This window comes from Lolium rigidum, chromosome 4, assembly GCF_022539505.1.
Source record: "Lolium rigidum isolate FL_2022 chromosome 4, APGP_CSIRO_Lrig_0.1, whole genome shotgun sequence".
In the NCBI taxonomy this organism is placed as follows: Eukaryota; Viridiplantae; Streptophyta; class Magnoliopsida; order Poales; family Poaceae; genus Lolium; species Lolium rigidum.
This window is the reverse complement of record NC_061511.1, coordinates 202,945,706-202,970,894: the sequence shown is the minus strand read 5'-3', so window position 1 is coordinate 202,970,894 and position 25,189 is coordinate 202,945,706. Positions and strand designations below refer to the sequence as shown.

General features: G+C 41.7%; 2 protein-coding genes across 3 annotated transcripts; both read right to left on the bottom strand.

Annotated features, from left to right (window-relative positions):
* Positions 1–161: 161 nt before the first annotated feature.
* Positions 162–3,140, bottom strand: LOC124706871 (CLP protease regulatory subunit CLPX1, mitochondrial-like). 2 transcript variants are annotated; one of them, XM_047238536.1, is made up of 11 exons: positions 3,108–3,140; positions 2,946–3,009; positions 2,637–2,711; positions 2,462–2,539; positions 1,808–1,864; positions 1,409–1,479; positions 1,217–1,316; positions 1,023–1,127; positions 791–853; positions 565–690; positions 162–494 (listed from the first exon to the last, which is right to left on the bottom strand). In XM_047238536.1, exons 1-11 carry the CDS (start codon positions 3,125–3,127, stop codon positions 177–179), a joined length of 1,077 nt encoding a protein of 358 aa, XP_047094492.1. In that variant the 5' UTR covers positions 3,128–3,140; the 3' UTR covers positions 162–176. The 2 variants fall into 2 exon arrangements, with proteins under 2 accessions (XP_047094492.1, XP_047094493.1); XM_047238537.1 differs by having other exon boundaries at positions 568–690.
* A 1,280-nt stretch (positions 3,141–4,420) lies between these two features.
* LOC124706872 lies at positions 4,421–7,831 on the bottom strand. Its single transcript, XM_047238538.1, has 3 exons — positions 7,737–7,831; positions 7,418–7,645; positions 4,421–4,850 (listed from the first exon to the last, which is right to left on the bottom strand). Exons 2-3 carry the CDS (start codon positions 7,606–7,608, stop codon positions 4,664–4,666), a joined length of 378 nt encoding a protein of 125 aa, XP_047094494.1. The 5' UTR covers positions 7,609–7,645; positions 7,737–7,831; the 3' UTR covers positions 4,421–4,663.
* Between the last annotated feature and the right edge of the window lie 17,358 nt (positions 7,832–25,189).

Genomic DNA, 25,189 nt, shown 5'->3' with positions numbered 1-25,189 from the left:
TCTTAGATAGCCTTTTCACATTTGTTCAGTGTAATGAAATTGTGTTCACCACTTATATTTCCTGGCAATTTAAGGTGTGTTGCGAAGTCAAGGCTGGAACTACAGTAGAACACAAACTAGGAAAGAGAGCAGAACGTGAGACAGCCATACAAACATCTGAAAAATCGTACTGTACTTCATTGTGTAAAAATGTTTGCCTTAGATAGTATCAATACAATCCATGCATATACCGAGGAGAAACAATGAAACGTATGATAAACCCATAGCTTAGCGGCGGAAAGAACTACTATAAGGCAGAAACTGAAAATGACATTGTGTTTCGGCCCATGAATTAGCCCAGGCACTCTGATATTATTTTGGTAAATATACAGTTCCAGGGCTCCATCATCTCGGAAAATTTTGGCTCCACATCCTCGCTGTGACACTGGCCCTACAGATTCTTCGTCAACAAGAACAGCAATTATCTTCTCTTTCCCCTCTCCTGCATCAGGAATCTGCAAGCAGAAGGGAAAAATTGAGGTCAGTCTCAGTTACCAACTGGCACGCGGAGAATAAAGTACAAACTACCTCAAACATTGCTTCTGTCAAAATGCCCTCCATTATGGATCGTAGACCTCTCGCTCCGGTTTCTCTTGCAGCTGCTTTCTTTGCTATTAGTCTCAAAGCATTTTCAGTAATATGTAACTTGACCTGTAGAGCAGAAAAACGAAAAAAAACAAATTCATGTTTATAAATCATCATAGAGAATTATTTTATCAGAACTTTTGATGCAATCAAATCAAAGACTAACATTATTCATTTTGAACAACTTCTTGTATTGCTTTCCTATTGCATTCTTGGGTTCCCTGAGAACCTGACAAAATGGGAAGAAAAGACTGTCATGCAGAATCTCCTAGATAGGACAACAAAGCCAATCTCCTAGACTTGGACAGCATAGCAAATCTCCTAGACTGTAATGATGAGAAGATGATCCTAAATAAAATAGACAGGAATGAAACAAACATATGCTGGCAAATTGTTACCTGAACCAATTGATCTTCAGTGAGATGAGTTAAGCCAACTGTTATTGGCAACCTCCCAATGAATTCCGGTGTCAAGCCATAGGCAATCAGATCATCATTCTCGATCTAAGTAAGAAGTTATTGAAGATTATCACTAGTATAATTGTGTGGATAAAAAACCTTAGAAGAGTCAGAAAACCAGCAACTAAGCTTACATCGTGAAGCAAGCTTGATTCCACAAGAGCATTCGTCAAAGCATGATCCCTCAATTCACGGCATAGTGGTGTTCCAAAGCCAAAAGGGGAGCGACGATGCCTTGCATAGAAACATACTTTCAGATACGCCATGGAAGTACACATGAAGGATAGTTACAAAAGGTAGAGATTTATTAATTCCAACCATATAACCTTTCTGAGATAATCTTGCCCAAGTCAGAGAAGGCACCTCCACAAATGAAGAGTATATTTTTCGTATCAACCTGCAAAAAAAAAAAATTAATGTGCATCTAACAGTAGAGTACTTGCATACACACAACTCATCATTGTAACACAAGGTGCTGATTACACTTTTAAAGTTTAGTACCTAAAGCCAACTGCTTCTGACAAAAAGAACAGCACTCATATATGATGTTCAGTTAAGTTACTCAGGAAAGCAACAACTATATGTTGAAGACTACCTATGCCATAGCACCATGCAACTTTGGAACTTTTGGGGTTGAACTAATGAAATACTCTTACTGAGCAAGGTAGTAGGCGCTATATATAACAGATTTGAGCAGCTAATCAAAAGTTATAAAGCATAATTACCTCAACATAACCATCGGACGTGCTATCTCGACTTCTTTTTCTTGGCACATTGATCACCTAAGAATGTGAACATGAAACAGCTGTTGTTTAGAAACAAACAAATAGAATATGGTACTCCCTCCGACTCATATTAGTTGCCACTAATATAGATGCATTTAGACATAGTTTAGTTTTAGATACATCCATAGTAGTGGCAAGTAATATGAATCAGAGGGAGTACATGTCAGGATCCCGATGGATCTGACGGAAAGAGGATCATCAAGAATAAGAAATTGAGAGTAATTGAGGATAAAAAGGGATAAATTGCAGAACTAAAGAAAAGGTAAATTGCAGGAAAGTAAGATAAAATTACGGTTCATATTTCTTTGGTTGATTGCAAGAGGATACAAGGGTAGGCTTATATAGACCTAACCAACTACAACATGACAACATAGGTGGAGTACCGATATTACCCTTACAGCTAATAACCCACTATTCCATACCCATACTAGTCCCTGACAGTACATGTGAGTTCAGTGTTGAGGAAGCAAAAGACTGATCAGGATTAGTCACGCTTACACACTGGAAGACACAGTGCTAGAATCTTTTTGTAGTTGATCAAATTTCACTCTTGTAAAGAGCATGCACAACTAAAACTATAACAATGCCACTTACTGTTCCTTCAAAGATCTTTAACAGTGCTTGCTGGACACCCTCTCCAGAGACATCCCTCCAGTCCTCCTGACAACCAACCTGAATGTACCAATGGAACCTATTAGCGCAAATGGAATGAGCTCCACTACATGTCAAGGTTGTGTAAATAGTGATCAGAAGTGTTGTTTTCAAGAACCTGTTTTGCAAGCTTATCAACTTCATCAATATAGATGATGCCACGCTCTGCAGCTTCGACATTAAAATCCGCAGCCTAGCAGGTAGAACACATGAGAATGCAATAATTGTGATCTACGTTTGGACGTAGCTAACTACTATATGTCCTTAACGATTTTTGGATCACCTAGCATCCCCAAGGGAACAGTACTTCAGTACTATATAACATTCATATTAGTCTTGACAATTTGGAAACACCTTGGTTAAGTATAATGGTCACATAAACTAGCAACATTACATTCAGAAACAGACTGATAGGCTGAATATGTACCACTAGAAGTTTGTAGACGATTGATTCCACGTCTTCACCTGAATACCCAGCCTGAAAGAGAAGTCTACTTGTAGCATCAGAAAGAAGAAAGAAACATTGACAGTCAGCTTCCTGATTTGCTGCCAATATATGCTTAGTAAGAACCAATGGGCGAAAGAGAACCTGCGTAATCGCTGTTGCATCAGCAATCACAAATGGCACATTCGCGAAGAGGGCTAATGTTTTCGCCAGAAGTGTTTTACCTGTTGAGATAAAAAAAAATCCAATCACAATTCACACCAGGAAGCGAACAACATTACATTGCAACAGTCAAGTAGCAAAACCTGATCCAGTTGGCCCAATCAGAAGGATGTTACTCTTTTCGAGTTCAGTGTCATCATTGCCACTGGTGCTAACATTACAATCTGCGGAGGTTCTCGACGAACTAGGTTGATCACCAAAAGTAAAACTCCATAGTTAGTATCACTAAGTACGCTTTGAACCAACGAAAATTCAGTCGGAATAAGGCCATAAGGGCATAATCTAACCAACTCACTTATTGGAGGAGGGCTCGCTGTATATCCTCTTGTAGTGATTGTGCACGGCGACGCAAAGCACCTGCAGAACCAATTCCTCTGCTAAATCCATGGCTTACAGTAGAGCTACAGAAGAAATTATGCACAGAGCTGACATGACCCTGCTGGTTCTGCAACTAAGCGCGACATGGTTCTTTGCTACTTGTGCACGAGCAGGTGGCAGAGCGTCAGCACCAGCCGGATTCGGGGACGGCAAGATGTCAGGGAGGTTGATCGATATTGGGCTAACCTTTTTGGCTTTGTCTTGGCCGACGACGAATTGGTCGAGCCCCCTGCGGATCTCCTTGGGCGTCGGGAACCGCGGCGGCGGCGGCGGCGACTTGGACGGCGCCGTCGCGGAGTAGTAGCAGGAGGAGGAGGGCGCCCGCACGGCTACCGGGGGCACTCGTGCGGCGGCGCGAGCGCGGGTGTACAGGAGGAGGCGGCGAGCGGCCGCCGCGTACATGACGACGCCAGGCACGCAGGACACGGTCGCCAAAGCAGCCGCCGGACGGGGAGCTGCGAGCTATCTCCCAGTTCGCCGTGGCTGTTGGAATTGCGGGTCCGCGTGCAAGGGGAATTATACTCCGTATTAGCGATTTGACTTGCCGTCGCCGACGAACTGTGTCGTCGATGCCGGCCGCATGCGCGGTTACTACAGCGGCGGGTGCAGTGTGGGACGACGCCGGTGGATTGGAGGCACGGCGGATGGGCTCACGGCGAGAAACATTGCGACGATTTTTCTCTCAGTGGCAACAACGATCCATATTTATTTATTTATTTATTTATTTATTGAGAGAACAACGATCTATAATGGCAAGCTGCATGACAAGAGAATCAAATCAAAAGTTAAGAAGAGAGGAACTCTAGCAGCACCGATGCCCTGTTTTCCTTATGCAAAGATTCAATACATTCCACCCATACATAAAACAGGCAATCATGGCATCGCAATTCGCAGATTATGTCATCCCATCAAGGTCTTTTAACTAAGTATTTCGACAAATTATTGTGCCACATCATCGAATTTACTGAGATGTATATGTAATTCACCAGCAGCAAGAATAATACTCCTGAACAATGAACTTCCTCATCAGATCACAAAAAAACCGATTGGCTAACAGTCTCCAACTCTTAGTCGACGAACGTGGACTGAAATCCAGGCGCTCAGACTTGGTAGCCCGTGAAGGTGAATCCCCGGCCGGCGATCTCACCAAGGCAGAACCACCCGTACAACTCGAGGCCAAACAGCGCGGCGATGCCCGCGTGCTCCACGTTCAGGTCATTCCTGTTCTTCCACAGCTGCTTCACTTGGCTCGTCTCCTTCCAGAATGATTCGTAGCGGCCAGGAAGGCTGCAACAAAACAAAATGTGTCAGTAAGCAGATACAGTTGAAGGCTCAGGTTGCAGCTCATTATGTAAAACATGTAGATGTGAAATCATGCAGTTCAGGAAATTTGAATGCAGAGATTTAGACAAGAATATAGCGGTTGCAAGAAGTCAGAATGCAATTCCCCCATCATACATAACAGTATACCCTAGTATCATGAACAAAACAGAATTACACCAAACAAAGACATTGTTTACAGTACTAGATCAACTGAAGTCATAATTAGAGAGCCTTCTTTTATGCTATGAAATCCGAACAGAGTAAGAATGAGAAGACATAACCGAAAATCAGTAATAGTGTTTCTCACATGGTCTAGCTAGTTAAACCAAACTTACATCCAAATGTTTCTGGCATCAACTTGACCTCTAAGTCCAACCCACATGACTATATGAAAACCTACAATTCATCTTCCACTTTCCAATCTAACAACTCAAGCATCATCAGTCTGAGCTTACAACCACAAGAAAGACCATTGGAGCCCGCGGTGTAATAATAAATACGAGTACATAGATTGCTAGTCATTATCGATCTCTCCAGCTACTGGAACCATGTCTATTACTCCAACAAATTAAACCATATTTTCAATCTTGTAGAGAACATTGGTTCCATACTTTACTTGCGATGAAAAGTTCAGTCAGACCACTCCAGGTAAGGTAATGTACAATTAGTTTATTCGTGAATAAACCACAAGTGAATACAGACTTTTCCACGTTTAGAATATCAATAGTACTTTTCAGAATATAAAATGATAAACTGATAATCTTTACAAATCAGTCACTGTCTTTTGGAGGATTTTTTGAACTGCACATATCAAACAACAGATGCTGATTATGCAGTAATTTGAATGCAGAGATTAAGATAAGAGTATAGCGGTTGCAAGAAGTCAGAATGCAAACAAAACATAATTAACAAACTAAGACATTGTTCACATTCACAATGATAGAAAAATTGAAGTTATAAATTATAATTAGAGCCTTCTATTACACTATGAAATCTGAACAGAGTAAAAAATGAGAATTGAAGACATAACCGACAATCATTAATAGTGTTTAGTGTTTTTCACATGGTCTAGCTGGTTAAACCAAAACTACACCCAAAATGTTTCTGACATCAACTTGACCTCCGTTTTTATATGTAAAGGCCACTATCAAAAATACATTTTGCTAATATGTAAGGCCACTGGCACTAGTCAAGGCTAAATTGATTGCATTTCTACCTCCTAGGATGATGCTTATTAATGTGAAAGTTGCATGCAACCATAGAGAAAGATGCACCACATGTAATACGCTTAATTAACCAGGAACATGAGACCACTCCCACATAATTAACCATGCCATTTATTAGTTGGTTGTGTTTTCTTGGTACTACCTGAAATGTGGGTTTGTGGCCTTACATATAAAAATGGAGGAAGTATGTAAACATGTAGATGTGAAATTATGCAGTCCCATAAATGCAACGAGTAACTGTCTTTTGAGGACTTTTTTTAGTTGCAAGTACCAAACAACAGATGCTGATTATGCAGTTCTAGAGCACAGTTCAGGAATTTGAATGTACAGATCTAGAGAAGAGTATAGCGGTTGCAAGAAGTCAGAATAGCAATTACCCCATCACATACAACAGTATTATACTGTAGTATCATGAACAAAACATAATACCAAACTAAGACATTGCTTACAATGGTACTAAATGGAATTCATTATTACAGAGCCTTGTATTACACTATGAAATCTTAAAAGAGTAAAAAGGAAAATTAAAGACATAACTGACAAACAGAAACAGTGTTTCTCACATAGTCTAGCTAGTGAAACCAAACCTACATCCAAAATGTTTCTGACATCAACTTGACCTCCAACCCACATGACTATATGAAAACCTACAATTCATCTTCCACTTTCCAATCTAAGCACTCAAGCATCATCAGTCCAAACTTACAACCACAAGAAAGACCATTGGAGCCCACGGTGGAATCATAAATACATAGATTACTAGTCATTATCAATCTCTCTAGCTACGAGAACCCTGCCTATTGCTCAAAAACAAACTAAACCAAGATTTTCAATCTTGTATAGAACACTCCCACATCAACCCCAGATCTTTATATTGTAATTTCATACTTCACTGGCGATGAAAAGTTCAGTCAGGCAACTCCATGTAAGGTAATGTACAATTAGTTTATCCGTGAATAATAAGCCACAAGTCAATAAAGACTTTGCCATGTTTAGAATATCAAACAGTACTTTTCAGAATAAAAAGTGATACTTTTTTACAGATCAGTGCACCATTCAGACCTAAACTAGATGAATCAAGGTCAATAGGACATACATTGAACAGATTCACACAACCCAAGCAATACCCTGACCTAGGACAGAGTCTCTTTGACATATAATAACATCACGAATGACAGTTTCACAAAAACTATAGGTTTGACAAAAACCGAATCACGAAGAAACTGCATCGCAGGGACACCCAGATACGGGACCACGAGATCGACGGAACAGAGAGTGCGAGAAAGAGGAAGAGGGGGGTCGCACCTGGCGAGCCGGGTGTAGAAGAGCTGCTTGGAGAGCTCCTGGCACTTCTCGACGGTGGGGGGCTCGACGACGTACTGCTTGTTCTTCTCGAGGAGGTTCTTGGAGTAGGCGCAGCCGTGCTTGGCCACGAACCTGGTCGCCTCGCAGGCCTTGCCCTGCAGCTGCGCCAGCTTCGATCCCAGCGCCGCCATGGATCTGCTGCTGCTTCTTCCTCGGCCGCGACGGCTCCTGCAGGCAATAATAGATCGAGGCAATGTAGTGAGGTGAGATCGCCGGCGTGGGTTCGGGGGCGGGGGCTTGGAAAAGGAATGGATTTTACCTGTGGGGATCGGAGGGGGAAGAGATCGGAGAAGGCGGCGGCGCGTTGTGGTGCTTTTTCTTTGGGAAGGGGGCGGCTTTTGGGAGGGCGGAGGAAGGGTTTTCTTGTCTTGGGGAAGAGGTCAATGCTGCTTTAGTTCTGTTCGTGTGAATTATACGATTCCTATCGGGCGTTTTGGAATTGCGAATTCGAAATAGATAGACTAAACAAGTTTAGAGATGAGATGGATGTGAACTAAATCTGAACATGGCCACAGTATCGTCTGTGATAACTTCATCAATCTTAAGATCTATCGGATTTATTTCTTAGATTCAGTTTGTGTTCACATAGGTGAGTGCATGTACGTATTTGTGACCATCTGTGTTTGTGTTTCGTAAAAAAAAGAACTGATGGGTAGGATGTGTGTCGGTAAAGATAACATGGATGTGAACTAGATCTGAACATGGTAACAACGGCGGTCTATAGTGACTTCGACAATCTCAAGACCTGGTGCATCTATTTTTAAACTCAATGTGTTCATAATTTTATATAGGTGAGTGTATGTACATGTCTGTGAGCGTCTGTGTATGTGTTTCATAAAAAAGGGCCACATCACTCTCCGTCAGTTGTTTATCCTAAGTTCTGGACACGACCAACTCTCTCAGCATCTATCCTCGCACGTTGGCGTCATTGTTGGAAAACCATTGCTGCAAAGCTGATCGTTGGTGTTGCATGCGATTGTATTACATTTTCTTCTAAGTTGCAGCTAGCAGTCCACCAAGTTGCAGGTACCAGTCCAACTAAGTTGCTTCATTAGGCAACTTGGTGTATAAACTTACGCAAACACAGTAAGTTGTTTCTCCTATTCCCTTAGGTTGTATATTGTCCATTTATTAAGTTGTTTTTTGCATATCCATGGACTAGGGTTATTCTTTCCGATTTACGATGCAAATCATTCGACTTAATAAGTTGGTTCTGACATTTTTATTAAGTTGCTTGGCCACTTTTATTAAGTTGCTTATTGATCCTTAGTAAAGTTAATTTTTAATCACAGTTTCTCTATACATGCATGTGCTAGGCATTTTTTACTTTTCTGTATAGACAATCGTGTAAATGATTTAGTTGCTCAACTCATCTAACTAAGATCGCACGACACTTTAATTGAGTTTTGAGAGTTTTTCATACATGTTACTTTGCTAAAGAAAACAAGTTGTCTAGGTTTCATACTTTCTTTTTTAGGTCAAGTTATCTGTATTTTAGTTTCTGTTAAGTTGGTCAGTGTTTACTGTTAAATTGTATACAAAGTAGCTAGTAAGGTGCTGGCCGCTTACTGATAAGTTGTACACAAAGTAGCTACTAAGGTGTTCGCCGCTTACTGTTAAGTTGTGTACAAAGTAGCTCCTAAATTGTTGACAAAGAAGTTCTTAAGTTGCACCTTATTTGCTCCTAAGTCCCCCCCCCCCTCCCTCCCCCCCTCCCCACACACACACACACAAGAAAACCTAAGTTTTGCAGCTAAGAAGGTCTATGTTGCATATTTTGATGCTTTACCAACCATGGCGGTATTATTATGAGAATTCACTTCAATGTCCTACCAATGTTCAGACTCTAAGTATGAGTTGAATTAGTAATTAACCAAAAGGTTCAAAAAGATTGAGAAAATAACCCCGAATAAAGAAGATTATGAGAAATCCCCCGAGTAAAGAAGATTTGAATTAGATGGCGATGAAATTCACAAAAAGGGAAATGATTTAAATGGTGTCAAAGTTTCATGCCGATGCTGGTCTGCACTTGAGAACTAAATGTTGTTGGACTATATAAAGAATACTTAGCTGGGATTTGATGCATTTGTTTGGGTTGGGCTCATTGGATAGTATGGTTGGTTCTAGCACACCTGACATGACACAACAAAACAACAGAATGAAAGAAGCCCTTTCACAAATAGTAGGGCAAACTAGGAGAAAGGAACCCCTTCCTCCCTAGGACGGCACACTCCTCTGTGCCACATGTTACAAGCTTAGAGCATCTCCAGCCGTCTTCCCGGGAAGGTCCCCAGGATCCTTTTTTCATCCGGATGGACGAAAACGGCACAGTCGCGCCGCCGGAACCTCGTTTTCGCCCGGATTTGGGCTTTCATCCGTCCGGCAAGCCCATGTCATCACCAGCTCCTCGGGGAGCGCTCGAGGACTCCGGACGAAACGAAAGCGCGGGAAACATTGAGAAAACTTCCCGCGCGGATGGTGGCCCCGACTTGTCGGTGACAGAGGCCAATCGTCTTCCGCGCGCTTCAAAAGCCTGCCGTCGGTCAGACTTCGCCGGACGCGTAGCTTCCACAAGGCGTCGCCTCCAATTCACGCGCGGCTCACTCTATTTATCGCGGAACCTACCGCATTTGGCCGCATTCAGCACCGCTGTCTCCCTCCTCTCCCTAGCCCTGTCTTCTCTCCCCAATCCGCCTCCACCAGCGAGCAATGGCGGGCCACGGCGCGGCGAACAACGGGTTCGGCCGTCGTTCCCACACAAGTGGGAGGCGGGACTCCTGCACATGGCGAGCTACCCGGCGCTGCCGGACTTCCGCGTGCCCGGATGATGGTGCCTGAGCGCGGGGGGAGTCCCGATCCCGCCGCTTCCGGTGGGAGGCGACGAGCTTGACGCCGCTATCGACGCTGTGCGGGTCACTCTCACCGAGGAGCAGCGCGCGGAGGAGCGGTACCACGCCGACAACTACGACGCCTGGAACGAGTTCTTCCGTCTCCGGCACGAACGGGAACTCGCATCGTACGACGGTCCTCCCCCTCCTCCAGCGCGTAACAACGCCGCCGGCCGCCGCCGCGTGTGGGGTGCGCCGGGCCACACGCTCGCCCATGTGCTCGCGCACATTGAGGCCGGCAACTCCCCCCCTGGGGATGCCACCGGCGGCGCCGCCGCCCGAGGACGCCGGGAACTCGAGCGACGACGACGGCGGTGATGACCACACTGCCTTCTACCACCATTTCGGCATGTAGTAGGCCGTTGTTAGTTTTAGTTTATGTTTCTATCTGGCCGAATTCAAAGCCTATATATGTATGAACTCGCCTACATATGTTAAATATCTTTAAATTCCGCTTATGTTTGAACGAATTTCGTCTTGTTTTGTCCGAATTCGCCGTTATTTATAAAAAAATTTCATCCATCCCGAACTCGCCGCTGGAAAAATGGGCTGCCCATGCAAAAAAAAAAATTATATCCATCCAGCGCTAAATAGCGCCGTATTTCGGCCTGGGAAGCCCCAACGGCTGAAGATGCTCTTAGAGCTTGCTCTGTTGCCTCTGGTATTTGCTGTCTAGATTAGATTTTTCTATTTTCCGCAACTTCCATTTTCTTTGTCCAAATTTGCGTCTTGTCTTTTTAGCAGGTTTACTTTTTGTTATTATAGGCTTTTTTTTCGTTATTTTCAAATGCAATAAGAGGAAAAATACATGGCAAGCTTTAGTGAGGCATAATGTTGTCGGCACATATATTTTCATATACGTAATGAAATAGGGACATAAGTTGAAGTGTGCATTCTTCACGGTAACTAGGATATGCCTTCGGACAAAGAAGCCGTGTGATTCTATCATTTCTAGAAAAAGAAAAGAAAGAAATAATAAGCAAAACAAAATAGCAGACTTATGCAGGAGCAGACATGAACCCCGGAATTGGTGTGCCGATTCACTTCTCCCAACAGTGAAGGAAATCTATGCGCGAGGTCATCTTCTTTTACAACTGTAGAATAACGTACAATCAACTTAGACTCGTCAAAGAGTAGTTCCTTGGCCCGGAGTACCAGTATCAGCAACTACTATAGAGTCTAATGTAATTATGTAGAACAACTTCACGCAAAATAGCATCCTTCCCTGTCGCTTGTTTTCTACTCTGAAATTCTCGATGTATCCCATTCTTAGGATATCTTGTGATGCAGCTACAGATTATGCTCAGAGCCATCATCGATCGTAACTCCCCTCACCACATTGTTCTCTTCAAAACTGATGTATGTAGGTCTAGTTTTATGAGCTTGAGTGTTGAATATGCTGCATTCGAAAATGGGGTTACTTATAGACTGGAGGATGTACATAGCTTTGTACACATAGTGTCGAGTACCTTAGTTCTTTACCAACCATGGAGGGTAATTTAAATTACTATGTAAGTTCACTTCAGTGGCCTACCAACCAGCAACGTTCTGATTCCGTGTAGGAGCTGAATTAATCAAAATGTCTCGTCCAAGTACAGAAAATAGTTGAATTAGAAAGCGATGCCACTGTCTGAAGTTGAGGAGTTAAGAACTATAGATGGTTTCAGACTGTCTGAAAGGGTGTTTAATTAGGCTTTTATATGTTTTTTTGGTTTGGGTTCATTGGTTAGCATGTTTGTTCTAGCACACTGATGCGTGCAGTTGACACACGTCCGTTGGGAACCTCAAGAGGAAGGTATGATGCAGACAGTAGCAAGTTTTTCCTCTGAAAGAAACCAAGGTTTATCGAACCAGGAGGAGCCAAGAAGCACGTTGAAGGTTGATGGTGGCGGAATGTAATGCGGCGCAACACCAGGGATTCCGGCGCCAACGTGGAACCTGCACAACACAACCAAACTACTTTGCCCCAACGAAACAGTGAGGTTGTCAATCTCACCGGCTTGCTGTAACAAAGGATTAACCGTATTGTGTGGAAGATGATTGTTTGCGAGAAAACAGTAAAGAACAATTGCAGTAGATTGTATGCGATGTAAAGAATAGGACCGGGGTCCACAGTTCACTAGAGGTGTCTCTCCCATAAGATAAAAGCATGTTGGGTGAACAAATTACAGTCGGGCAATTGACAAATAGAGAGGGCATAACAATGCACATACATGATATGATAAATATAGTGAGATTTAATTGGGCATTACGACAAAGTACATAGACCGCTATCCAGCATGCATCTATGCCTAAAAAGTCCACCTTCGGGTTATCATCCGAACCCCTTCCAAGTATTAAGTTGCAAAACAACGGACAATTGCATTAAGTATGGTGCGTAATGTAATCAATAACTACATCCTTAGACATAGCATCAATGTTTTATCCCTAGTGGCAACAAGCACATCCACAACCTTAGAACTTTCCGTCACCGTCCCAGCATTTAATGGAGGCATGAACCCACTATCGAGCATAAATACTCCCTCTTGGAGTTAAGAGCAAAAACTTGGCCGAGCCTCTACTAATAACGGAGAGCATGCAAGATCATAAACAACACATAGGTAATAACTTGATAATTAACATAACATAGTATTCTCTATCCATCGGATCCCGACAAACACAACATATAGTATTACAGATAGATGATCTTGATCATGTTAGGCAGCTCACAAGATCCAACAATGAAGCACAATGAGGAGAAGACAACCATCTAGCTACTGCTATGGACCCATAGTCCAGGGGTGAACTACTCACTCATCACTCCGGAGGCGATCATGGCGATGAAGAGTCCTCCGGGAGATGAATACCCTCTCCGGCAGGGTGCCGGAGGAGATCTCCAGAATCCCCCGAGATGGGATTGGCGGCGGCGGCGTCTCGGTAAGGTTTTCCGTATCGTGGCTCTCGGTACTGGGGGTTTCGCGACGGAGGCTTTAAGTAGGCGGAAGGGCAACGCGGGGGGCCACACGAGGGCCCCACACGCCAGGGTGGCGCGGCCAAGACCTAGGCCGCGCCGCCCTAGTGTGGCGGCGCCTCGTGGCCCCACTTCCTTTCCCCCTCGGTCTTCTGGAAGCTTCGTGGCAAAATAGGACCCTGGGCGTTGATTTCGTCCAATTCCGAGAATATTTCTTTACTAGGATTTCGAAACCAAAAACAGCGAGAAAACAACAACCGGCTCTTCGGCATCTCGTTAATAGGTTAGTGCCGGAAAATGCATAAATACGACATATAATGTGTATAAAACATGTAGATATCATCAATAATGTAGCATGGAACATAAGAAATTATCGATACGTCGGAGACGTATCAGCATCCCCAAGCTTAGTTTTGCTCGTCCCGAGCGAGTAAACGATAACAAAGATAATTTCTGGAGTGACATGCCATCATAACCTTGATCATACTATTTGTAAACATATGTAATGAATGCAGCGATCAAAACAATGGTAATGACATGAGTAAACAAATAAATCATAAAGCAAAGACTTTTCATGAATAGTACTTAAAGAAAAGCATCAATAAGTCTTGCATAAGAGTTAACTCATAAAGCAATAAATCAAAGTAAAGGTATTGAAGCAACACAAAGGAAGATTAAGTTTCAGCGGTTGCTTTCAACTTGTAACATGTATATCTCATGGATAATTGTCAACATAGAGTAATATAACAAGTGCAATATGCAAGTATGTAGGAATCAATGCACAGTTCACACAAGTGTTTGCTTCTTGAGGTGGAGAGAAATAGGTGAACTGACTCAACATAAAAAAAAGAATGGTCCTTCAAAGAGGAAAGCATCGATTGCTATATTTGTGCTAGAGCTTTTATTTTGAAAACATGAAACAATTTTCTCAACGGTAGTAATAAAGCATATGAGTTATGTAAATTATATCTTACAAGTTGCAAGCCTCATGCATAGTATACTAATAGTGCCCGCACCTTGTCCTAATTAGCTTGGACTACCGGATCATCGCAATACACATGTTTTAACCAAGTGTCACAATGGGGTACCTCCATGCCGCATGTACAAAGGTCTAAGGAGAAAGCTCGCATTTTGGATTTCTCGCTTTTGATTATTCTCAACTTAGACATCCATACCGGGACAACATGGACAACAGATAATGGACTCCTCTTTAATGCATAAGCATGTGGCAACAATTAGTGTTCTCATATGAGATTGAGGATATATGTCCAAAACTAAAACTTCCACCATGAATCATGGCTTTCGTTAGCGGCCCAATGTTCTTCTCTAACAATATGCATGCTCCAACCATTAAGGTGGTAGATCTCTCTTACTTCAGACAAGACGGACATGCATAGCAACTCACATGATATTCAACAAAGAATAGTTGATGGCGTCTCCAGAAACATGGTTATCGCACAACAAGCAACTTAATAAGAGATAAAGTGCATAATTACATATTCAATACCACAATAATTTTTAAGCTATTTGTCCCATGAGCTATATATTGTAAAGGCGAATGATGAAATTTTAAAGGTAGCACTCAAGCAATTTACTTTGGAATGGCGGAGAAATACCATGTAGTAGGTAGGTATGGTGGACACAAATGGCATAGTGGTTGGCTCAAGGATTTTGGATGCATGAGAAGTATTCCCTCTCGATACAAGGTTTAGGCTAGCAAGGTTATTTGAAACAAACACAAGAACGAACGGTGCAGCAAAACTCACATAAAAAACATATTGTAAACATTATAAGACTCTACACCGTCTTCCTTGTTGTTCAAAGCTCAATACTAGATATTATCTAGACTTTAGAGAGACCAAATATGCAACCCAAATTAGCAAGCTCTAGGTGTTTCTTAATTAATGGGTGCAAAGTATATGATGCAAGAGCTTAAACATGAGCACAACAATTGCCAAGTATCAAATTATTCAAGACATTTTAGAATTACTACATGTAGCATTTCCCGATTCCAACCATATAACAATTTAACGAAGAAGATTCAACCTTCGCCATGAATACTATGAGTAAAGCCTAAGGACATATTTGTCCATATGCAATAGCGGAGCGTGTCTCTCTCCCACACAATGAATGCTAGGATCCATTTTATTTAAACATAAACAAAAACAAAAACAAACCGACGCTCCAAGCAAAGTACATAAGATGTGATGGAATAAAAATATAGTTTCAGGGGCGGAACCTGATAATGTTGTCGATGAAGAAGGGGATGCCTTGGGCATCCCCAAGCTTAGACGTTTGAGTCTTCTTAAAATATGCAGGGGTGAACCACCGGGGCATCCCCAAGCTTAGAGCTTTCACTCTCCTTGATCATATTGCATCATACTCCTCCCTTGATCCTTGAAAACTTCCTCCACACCAAACTCGAAACAACTCATTAGAGGGTTAGTGGACAATAAAAATTAACATGTTCAGAGGTGACACAATCATTCTTAACACTTCCGGACATTGCATAAAGCTACTGGACATTAATGGATCAAAGAAATTCATCCAACATAGCAAAAGAGGCAATGCGAAATAAAAGGCAGAATCCGTCAAAAACGAACAGTCCGTAAAGATGGATTTTATTGAGGCACCGGACTTGCTCAAATGAAAATTCCCAAATTGAATGAAAGTTGCGTACATATCCGAGAATCACGCACGTAAATTGGCTTAATTTTCCGAGCTACCTACGAGGAGGCAGGTCGAAATTCGTGATAGCAAAGAAATCCGAAACTGCGCAAGTAATCCAAATCTAGTATTCACTTTACTATCAAAGACTTTACTTGGCACAACAAAACACAAAACTAAGATAAGGAGAGGTTGCTACAGTAGTAAACAACTTCCAAGACTCAGATATAAAACAAAAATACTGTAGTAAAAACATGGGTTGTCTCCCATAAGCGCTTTTCTTTAACGCCTTTCGGCTAGGCGCGAAAGTGTATATCAAGTATTATCGAGAGATGAAGCATCTTCAGCGGGGTTTGGAGTTTTCTCAACCATGCATAGTATATTAGATACATAAGTTTCAGCGGCTCCCTTTTCATTAGTCTTGGGCTTGCTACTCTCATCAAACAAATTTTCAGGAACAAGCCAAGCATAGTTATTTTCTAACGCTTCATTCATTGCTAGGAGCTTACATGGTATTGGTGCTTTGATCTCTGATACGTCTCCGACGTATCGATAATTTCTTATGTTCCATGCCACATTATTGATGTTATATACATGTTTTATGCACACTTTATGTCATATTCGTGCATTTTCTGGAACTAACCTATTAACAAGATGCCGAAATGCCGATTCTTTGTTCTAGTCGTTTTTGGTTTCAGAAATCCTAGTAAGGAAATATTCTCGGAATTGGACGAAATCAAAGCCCAGGGGCCTATTTTTCCACGAAGCTTCCAGAAGTCCGAAGACGAGACGAAGAGGGGCCACGGGGTGGCCAAACCCTAGGGCGGCGCGGCCCCACCCCTGGCCGCGCCGGCCTATGGTCTGGGCCCCCCGTGCCGCCTCTTGACTTGCCCTTCCGCCTACTTAAAGCCTCCGTGACGAAACCCCCCGTACCGAGAGCCACGATACGGAAAACCTTCCAGAGACGCCGTCGCCGCCGATCCCATCTCGGGGGATCCAGGAGATCGCCTCCGGCACCCTGCCGGAGAGGGGAATCATCCCCGGAGGACTCTACGCCGCCATGGTCGCCTCCGGTGTGATGTGTGAGTAGTCTACCCCTGGACTATGGGTCCATAGCGGTAGCTAGATGGTTGTCTTCTCCCCATTGTGCTATCATTGTCGGATCTTGTGAGCTGCCTATCATGATCAAGATCATCTATATGTAATTCTATATGTTGCGTTTGTTGGGATCCGATGAATAGAGAATACTTGTTATGTTGATTATCAAAGTTATGCTTATGTGTTGTTTATGATCTTGCATGCTCTCCGTTACTAGTAGATGCTCTGGCCAAGTAGATGCTTGTAACTCCAAGAGGGAGTACTTATGCTCGATAGTGGGTTCATGCCCGCATTGACACCTGGGACGAGTGACGAGAAAGTTCTAAGGTTGTGTTGTGCTTGTTGCCACTAGGGATAAAACATTAGTGCTATGTTCAAGGATGTAGTCACTAGTTACATTACGCACCATACTTAATGCAATTGTCCGTTGCTTGCAACTTAATACTGGAGGGGGTTCGGATGATAACTCGAAGGTGGACTTTTTAGGCATAGATGCGGTTGGATGGCGGTCTATGTACTTTGTCGTAATGCCCAATTAAATCTCACTATACTCATCATGATATGTATGTGCATTGTCATGCTCTCTTTATTTGTCAATTGCCCAACTGTAATTTGTTCACCCAACATGATGTTCGTCTTATGGGAGAGACACCTCTAGTGAACCGTGGACCCCGGTCCAATTCTCTTTACCGAAATACAATCTATCGCAATACTTGTTTCTACTGTTTTCTCTGCAAACAATCATCTTCCACACAATACGGTTAATCCTTTGTTACAGCAAGCCGGTGAGATTGACAACCTCATCGTTTCGTTGGGGCAAAGTACTTTGGTTGTGTTGTGCGGGTTCCACGTTGGCGCCGGAATCCCCGGTGTTGCGCCGCACTACATCTCGCCGCCATCAACCTTCAACGTGCTTCTTGACTCCTACTGGTCCGATTAAACCTTGGTTTCTTGCGAGGGAAACTTGCCGCTGTGCGCATCACACCTTCTTCTTGGGGTTCCCAACGGACGCGTGTCGAACGAAAAGACAATACGTCAATCACGCGCATCAAGCAAATTTACGGCGCCGTTGTCGGGGAGATCAAGACACGCTGCAAGGGGAGTCTCCACTTCTCAATCTCTTTACTTTGTTTTTGTCTTGCTTAGTTTTATTTACTACTTTGTTTGCTGCACTGAATCAAAATACAAAAAAATTAGTTGCTAGTTTTACTTTATTTGCTATCTTGTTTGCTATATCGAAAACACAAAAAAATTAGTTTACTTGCATTTACTTTATCTAGTTTGCTTTATTTACTATTGCTAAAATGGCCAACCCTGAAAATACTAAGTTGTGTGACTTCACAACCACAAATAATAATGATTTCTTATGCACACCTATTGCTCCACCTGCTACTACAGAGAATTCTTTGAAATTAAACCTGCTTTACTTAATCTTGTCATGCGAGAGCAATTTTCACGGTGTTAGTTCCGATGATGTTGCTGCCCATCTTAATAATTTTGTTGAACTATGTGAAATGCAAAAATATAAAGATGTAGATGGTGATATTATTAAACTAAAATTGTTCCCTTTCTCATTAAGAGGAAGAGCTAAAGATTGGTTGCTATCTCTACCTAAGAATAGTATTGATTCATGGACTAAATGCAAGGATGCTTTTATTGGTAGATATTATCCCCTGCTAAAATTATATCTTTGAGGAGTAGCATAATGAATTTCAAACAATTAGATACTGAACATGTTGCTCAAGCTTGGGAAAGAATGAAATCTCTGGTTAAAAATTGCCCAACCCATGGACTAACTACTTGGATGATCATCCAAACCTTCTATGCAGGACTAAATTTTTCTTCACGGAATTTATTGGATTCAGCTGCTGGAGGTACCTTTATGTCCATCACTCTTGGTGAAGCAACAAGGCTTCTTGATAATATGATGATCAACTACTCCGAATGGCACACGGAAAGAGCTCCACAAGGTAAGAAGGTAAATTCTGTTGAAGAATCCTCTTCCTTGAATGATAAGGTTGATGCTATTATGTCTATGCTTGTGAATGATAGGACTAATATTGATCCTAATAATGTTCCGTTAGCTTCATTGGTTGCACAAGAAAAACATGTTGATGTAAACTTCATTAAAAATAATAATTTCAACAACAATGCTTACCGGAACAATTCTAGTAACAACTATAGGCCATATCCTTATAATAATGGCAACGGCTATGGTAATTCTTATGGAAATTCTTACAACAATAATAGGAATTCACCCCCTGGACTTGAAGCCATGCTTAAAGAATTTATTAGTACACAAACTGCTTTTAACAAATCTGTTGAAGAAAAGCTTGGTAAAATTGATATACTTGCTTCTAGAGTTGATAGTCTTGCCTCTGATGTTGATCTTTTGAAATCGAAAGTTTTGCCTAATGAGAATTATCATAATAAAATTGTTACTACAGCAAATGCCATTCAAGTTAGAATTAATGAGAATATAAGATTAATGGCTGAACTGCGTGCTAGGTGGGATAGAGAAGAAAATGAAAAACTAGCTAAAGAGAAGAATATAGCTAAAGTTTGGACTATTACCACCACTAGTAATGCTAATGCTACACATGTTGCTGCACCTCCTACTCACACTAATAAAAGAATTGGTGTTAGCAATGTTTCCACTTCTAATGCAAAGCGCGAAAAACTGCCTGAAACTGCTAAAACTGCTGAAACTGCCTGTGATAAAGCTGCTGAAATTTTTTCCAACATTGGGGACGATGATCCCATTGCTTTAGATTATAATGGTTTGAATTTTGATGATTGCCACATCTCTTAAGTTATAAAGTTCTTGCAAAAACTTGCTAAAAGTCCTAATGCTAGTGCTATAAATTTGGCTTTCACGCATCATATTACAAATGCTCTCATAAAAGCTAGAGAAGAGAAACTAGAGCGCCAAGCCTCTATTCCTAAAAAGCTAGAGGATGTTTGGGAGCCCATCATTAAGATGAAGGTTAAAGATTTTGATTGTAATGCTTTATGTGATCTTGGTGCAAGTATTTCTGTTATGCCTAAGAAAATTTATAATATGCTTGACTTGCCACCGCTGAAAAATTGTTATTTGGATGTTAATTTTGCTGATCATTCTACAAAGAAACCTTTGGGTAAAGTTGATAATGTTCGCATTATCGTTAACAATAATCTTGTTCCCGTTGATTTTGTTGTCTTGGATATTGCATACAATGCATCTTGTCCCATTATATTGGGAAGACCTTTTCTTCGAACTGTTGGTGCTATTATTGATATGAGGGAAGGTAATATAAAATATCAATTTCCTCTCAAAAAGGTATGGAACACTTCCCTAGAAAGAGAATAAAGGTACCTTATGATTCTATTATTAGAACAAATTATGATGTTGATGCTTCATCTCTCGATGTTACTTGATACACACTTTCTGCGCCTAGCTGAAAGGCGTTAAAGAAAAGCGCTTATGGGAGACAACCCATGTTTTTACCTACAGTACTTTGTTTTTATTTTGTGTCTTGGAAGTTGTTTACTACTGTAGCAACCTCTCCTTATCTTAGTTTTGAGTTTTGTTGTGCCAAGTTAAGCCGTTGATAGAAAAGTAAGTACTAGATTTGGATTACTGCGCAGTTCCAGATTTCTTTGCTGTCACGAATCTGGGTCCACCTCCCTGTAGGTAGCTCAGAAAATTATGCCAATTTACGTGCATGATCCTCAGATATGTACGCAACTTTCATTCAATTTGAGCATTTTCATTTGAGAGAGTCTGGTGCCATTTTAAAATTCGTCAATACGAACTGTTCTGTTTTGACAGATTCTGCCTTTTATTTTGCATTGCCTCTTTCGCTATGTTGGATGAATTTCTTTGATCCACTAATGTCCAGTAGCATTATGCAATGTCCAGAAGTGTTAAGAATGATTGTGTCACCTCTGAATATGTCAATTTATATTGTGCACTAACCCTCTAATGAGTTGTTTCGAGTTTGGTGTGGAAGAAGTTTTCAAGGATCAAGAGAGGAGTATGATGCAACATGATCAAGGAGAGTGAAAGCTCTAAGCTTGGGGATGCACCCAGTGGTTCACCCCTGCATATATCAAGAAGACTCAAGCGTCTAAGCTTGGGGATGCCCAAGGCATCCCCTTCTTCATCGACAACATTATCAGGTTCCTCCCCTGAAACTATATTTTTATTCCACCACATCTTATGTGCTTTTTCTTGGAGCGTCGGTTTGTTTTTGTTTTTGTTTTGTTTGAATAAAATGGATCCTAGCATTCACTTTATGGGAGAGATACACGCTCCGCTGTAGCATATGGACAAGTATGTCCTTGGTTTCTACTCATAGTATTCATGGCGAAGTTTCTCCTTCGTTAAATTGTTATATGGTTGGAATTGGAAAATGATACATGTAGTAATTGCTATAAATGTCTTGGGTAATGTGATACTTGGCAATTGTTGTGCTCATGTTTAAGCTCTTGCATCATATGCTTTGCACCCATTAATGAAGAAATACATAGAGCATGCTAAAATTTGGTTTGCATATTTGGTTTCTCTAAGGTCTAGATAATTTCTAGTATTGAGTTTGAACAACAAGGAAGACGGTGTAGAGTCTTATAATGTTTTCAATATGTCTTTTATGTGAGTTTTGCTGCACCGGTTCATCCTTGTGTTTGTTTCAAATAAGCCTTGCTAGCCTAAACCTTGTATCGAGAGGGAATACTTCTCATGCATCCAAAATACTTGAGCCAACCACTATGCCATTTGTGTCCACCATACCTACCTACTACATGGTATTTATCCGCCATTCCAAAGTAAATTGCTTGAGTGCTACCTTTAAAATTCCATCATTCACCTTTGCAATATATAGCTCATGGGACAAATAGCTTAAAAACTATTGTGGTATTGAATATGTAATTATGCACTTTATCTCTTATTAAGTTGCTTGTTGTGCGATAACCATGTTTATCGGGGAACGCCATCAACTCATTGTTGAATTTCATGTGAGTTGCTATGCATGTTCGTCTTGTCCGAAGTAAGGGCGATCTACACCGAGTTGAATGGTTTGAGCATGCATATTGTGAGAGAAGAACATTGGGCCGCTAACTAAAGCCATGATTCATGGTGGAAGTTTCAGTTTTGGACAAACATCCTCAAATCTCTAATGAGAAAAGAATTAATTGTTGTCAAATGCTTAAAGCATTAAAAGAGGAGTCCATTATCTGTTGTCTATGTTGTCCCGGTATGGATGTCTAAGTTGAGAATAATCAAAAGCGAGAAATCCAAATGCGAGCTTTCTCCTTAGACCTTTGTACAGAGCGGCATAGAGGTACCCCTTTGTGAAACTTGGTTAAAGCATATGTATTGCGGTGATAATCCAGGTAGTCCAAGCTAATTAGGACAAGGTGCGGGCACTATTGGTACACTATGCATGAGGCTTGCAACTTATAAGATATAATTTACATGATGCATATGCTTTATTACTACCGTTGACAAAATTGTTTCATGTTTTCAAAATCAAAGCTCTAGCACAAATATAGCAATCGATGCTTTTCCTCTATGAGGACCATTCTTTTACTTTCAATGTTGAGTCAGTTCACCTATTTCTATCCACCTCAAGAAGCAAACACTTGTGTGAACTGTGCATTGATTCCTACATACTTGCTTATTGCACTTATTATATTACTCTATGTTGACAATATCCATGAGATATACATGTTACAAGTTGAAAGCAACCGCTGAAACTTAATCTTCTTTTGTGTTGCTTCAATACCTTTACTTTGAATTATTGCTTTATGAGTTAACTCTTATGCAAGACTTATTGATGCTTGTCTTGAAGTGCTATTCATGAAAAGTCTTTGCTTTATGATTCACTTGTTTACTAATGTCATACACATTGTTTTGATCGCTGCATTCACTACATATGCTTTACAAATAGTATGATCAAGATTATGATGGCATGTCACTCCAGAAATTATCTGTGTTATCGTTTTACCTGCTCGGGACGAGCAGAACTAAGCTTAGGGATGCTGATACGTCTCCGACGTATCGATAATTTCTTATGTTCCATGCCACATTATTGATGTTATCTACATGTTTTATGCACACTTTATGTCATATTCGTGCATTTTCTCGGAACTAACCTATTAACAAGATGCCGAAGTGCCGCTTCGTTGTTTCTGCTGTTTTTGGTTTCGAAATCCTAGTAAGGAAATATTCTCGGAATTGGACGAAATCAAAGCCCGGGGCCTATTTTTCCACGAAGCTTCCGGAAGTCCGAAGACGAGACGAAGAGGGGCCACGGGGTGGCCAAACCCTAGGGCGGCGCGGCCCCACCCCTGGCCGCGCCGGCCTATGGTGTGGGCCCCCGTGCCGCCTCTTGACTTGCCCTTCCGCCTACTTAAAGCCTCCGTGACGAAACCCCCAGCACCGAGAGCCACGATACGGAAAACCTTCCAGAGACGCCGTCGCCGCCGATCCCATCTCGGGGGATCCAGGAGATCGCCTCCGGCACCCTGCCGGAGAGGGGAATCATCCCCCGGAGGACTCTACGCCGCCATGGTCGCCTCCGGTGTGATGTGTGAGTAGTCTACCCCTGGACTATGGGTCCATAGCAGTAGCTAGATGGTTGTCTTCTCCCCATTGTGCTATCATTGTCGGATCTTGTGAGCTGCCTATCATGATCAAGAACATCTATATGTAATTCTATATGTTGCGTTTGTTTGGATCCGATGAATAGAGAATACTTGTTATGTTGATTATCAAAGTTATGCTTATGTGTTGTTTATGATCTTGCATGCTCTCCGTTACTAGTAGATGCTCTGGCCAAGTAGATGCTTGTAACTCCAAGAGGGAGTACTTATGCTCGATAGTGGGTTCATGCCCGCATTGACACTCAGGACGAGTGACGAAAGTTCTAAGGTTGTGTTGTGCTGTTGCCACTAGGGATAAAACATTGGTGCTATGTCCAAGGATGTAGTCACTGAGTTACATTACGCACCATACTTAATGCAATTGTCTCGTTGCTTTGCAACTTAATACCGGAGGGGTTCGGATGATAACCTAAAGGTGGACTTTTTAGGCATAGATGCAGTTGGATGGCGGTCTATGTACTTTGTCGTAATGCCCAATTAAATCTCACTATACTCATCATGATATGTATGTGCATTGTCATGCTCTCTTTATTTGTCAATTGCCCAACTGTAATTTGTTCACCCAACATGCTGTTCGTCTTATGGGAGAGACACCTCTAGTGAACTGTGGACCCCGGTCCAATTCTCTTTACTCGAAATACAATCTACTGCAATACTTGTTTTACTGTTTTCTCTCGCAAACAATCATCTTCCACACAATACGGTTAATCCTTTGTTACAGACAAGCCGGTGAGATTGACAACCTCAACTGTTTCGTTGGGGCAAAGTACTTTGGTTGTGTTGTGCGAGGTTCCACGTTGGCACCGGAATCCCTGGTGTTGCGCCGCACTACATCCCGCCGCCATCAACCTTCAACGTGCTTCTTGGCTCCTCCTGGTTCGATAAACCTTGGTTTCTTTCTGAGGGAAAACTTGCTGCTGTGCGCATCATACCTTCCTCTTGTGGTTGCCCAACGAACGTGTGAAATACACGCCATCAAGCATATTTTCTGGCGCCGTTGCCGGGGAGATCAAGACACGCTGCAAGGGGAGTCTCCACTTCTCAATCTCTTTACTTTGTTTTTGTCTTGCTTAGTTTTATTTACTACTTTGTTTGCTGCACTAAATCAAAATACAAAAAAATTAGTTGCTAGTTTTACTTTATTTGCTATCTTGTTTGCTATACCAAAAACACAAAAAAATTAGTTTACTTGCATTTACTTTATCTAGTTTGCTTTATTTACTCGTTGCTAAAATGGCCAACGCTGAAAATACTAAGTTGTGTGACTTCACAACCACAAATAATAATGATTTCTTATGCACACCTATTGCTCCACCTCGCTACTACAGCAGAATTCTTTGAAATTAAACTCTGCTTTACTTAATCTTGTCATGCGAGAGCAATTTTCTGGTGTTAGTTCCGATGATGCTGCTGCCCATCTTAATAATTTTGTTGAACTATGTGAAATGCAAAAATATAAAGATG

Bases quoted from the DNA above. Each gene is read 5' to 3' on its own strand.
- LOC124706871 (XM_047238536.1), bottom strand. From the start codon at position 3,127: ATGCAACAGCGATTACGCAG. The intron at 1,128-1,216 runs GTAAGCTTAGTT...CTTCTTACTTAG, and splicing joins AATCAAGCTTGCTTCACGAT to ATCGAGAATGATGATCTGAT. The intron at 495-564 runs GTTTGTACTTTA...TTCTGCTTGCAG, and splicing joins CAGAAGCAATGTTTGAGGTA to ATTCCTGATGCAGGAGAGGG.
- LOC124706872 (XM_047238538.1), bottom strand. From the start codon at position 7,608: ATGGCGGCGCTGGGATCGAAGCTGGCGCAGCTGCAGGGCAAGGCCTGC. The intron at 4,851-7,417 runs GTGCGACCCCCC...GTTTTGTTGCAG, and splicing joins TTCTACACCCGGCTCGCCAG to CCTTCCTGGCCGCTACGAAT.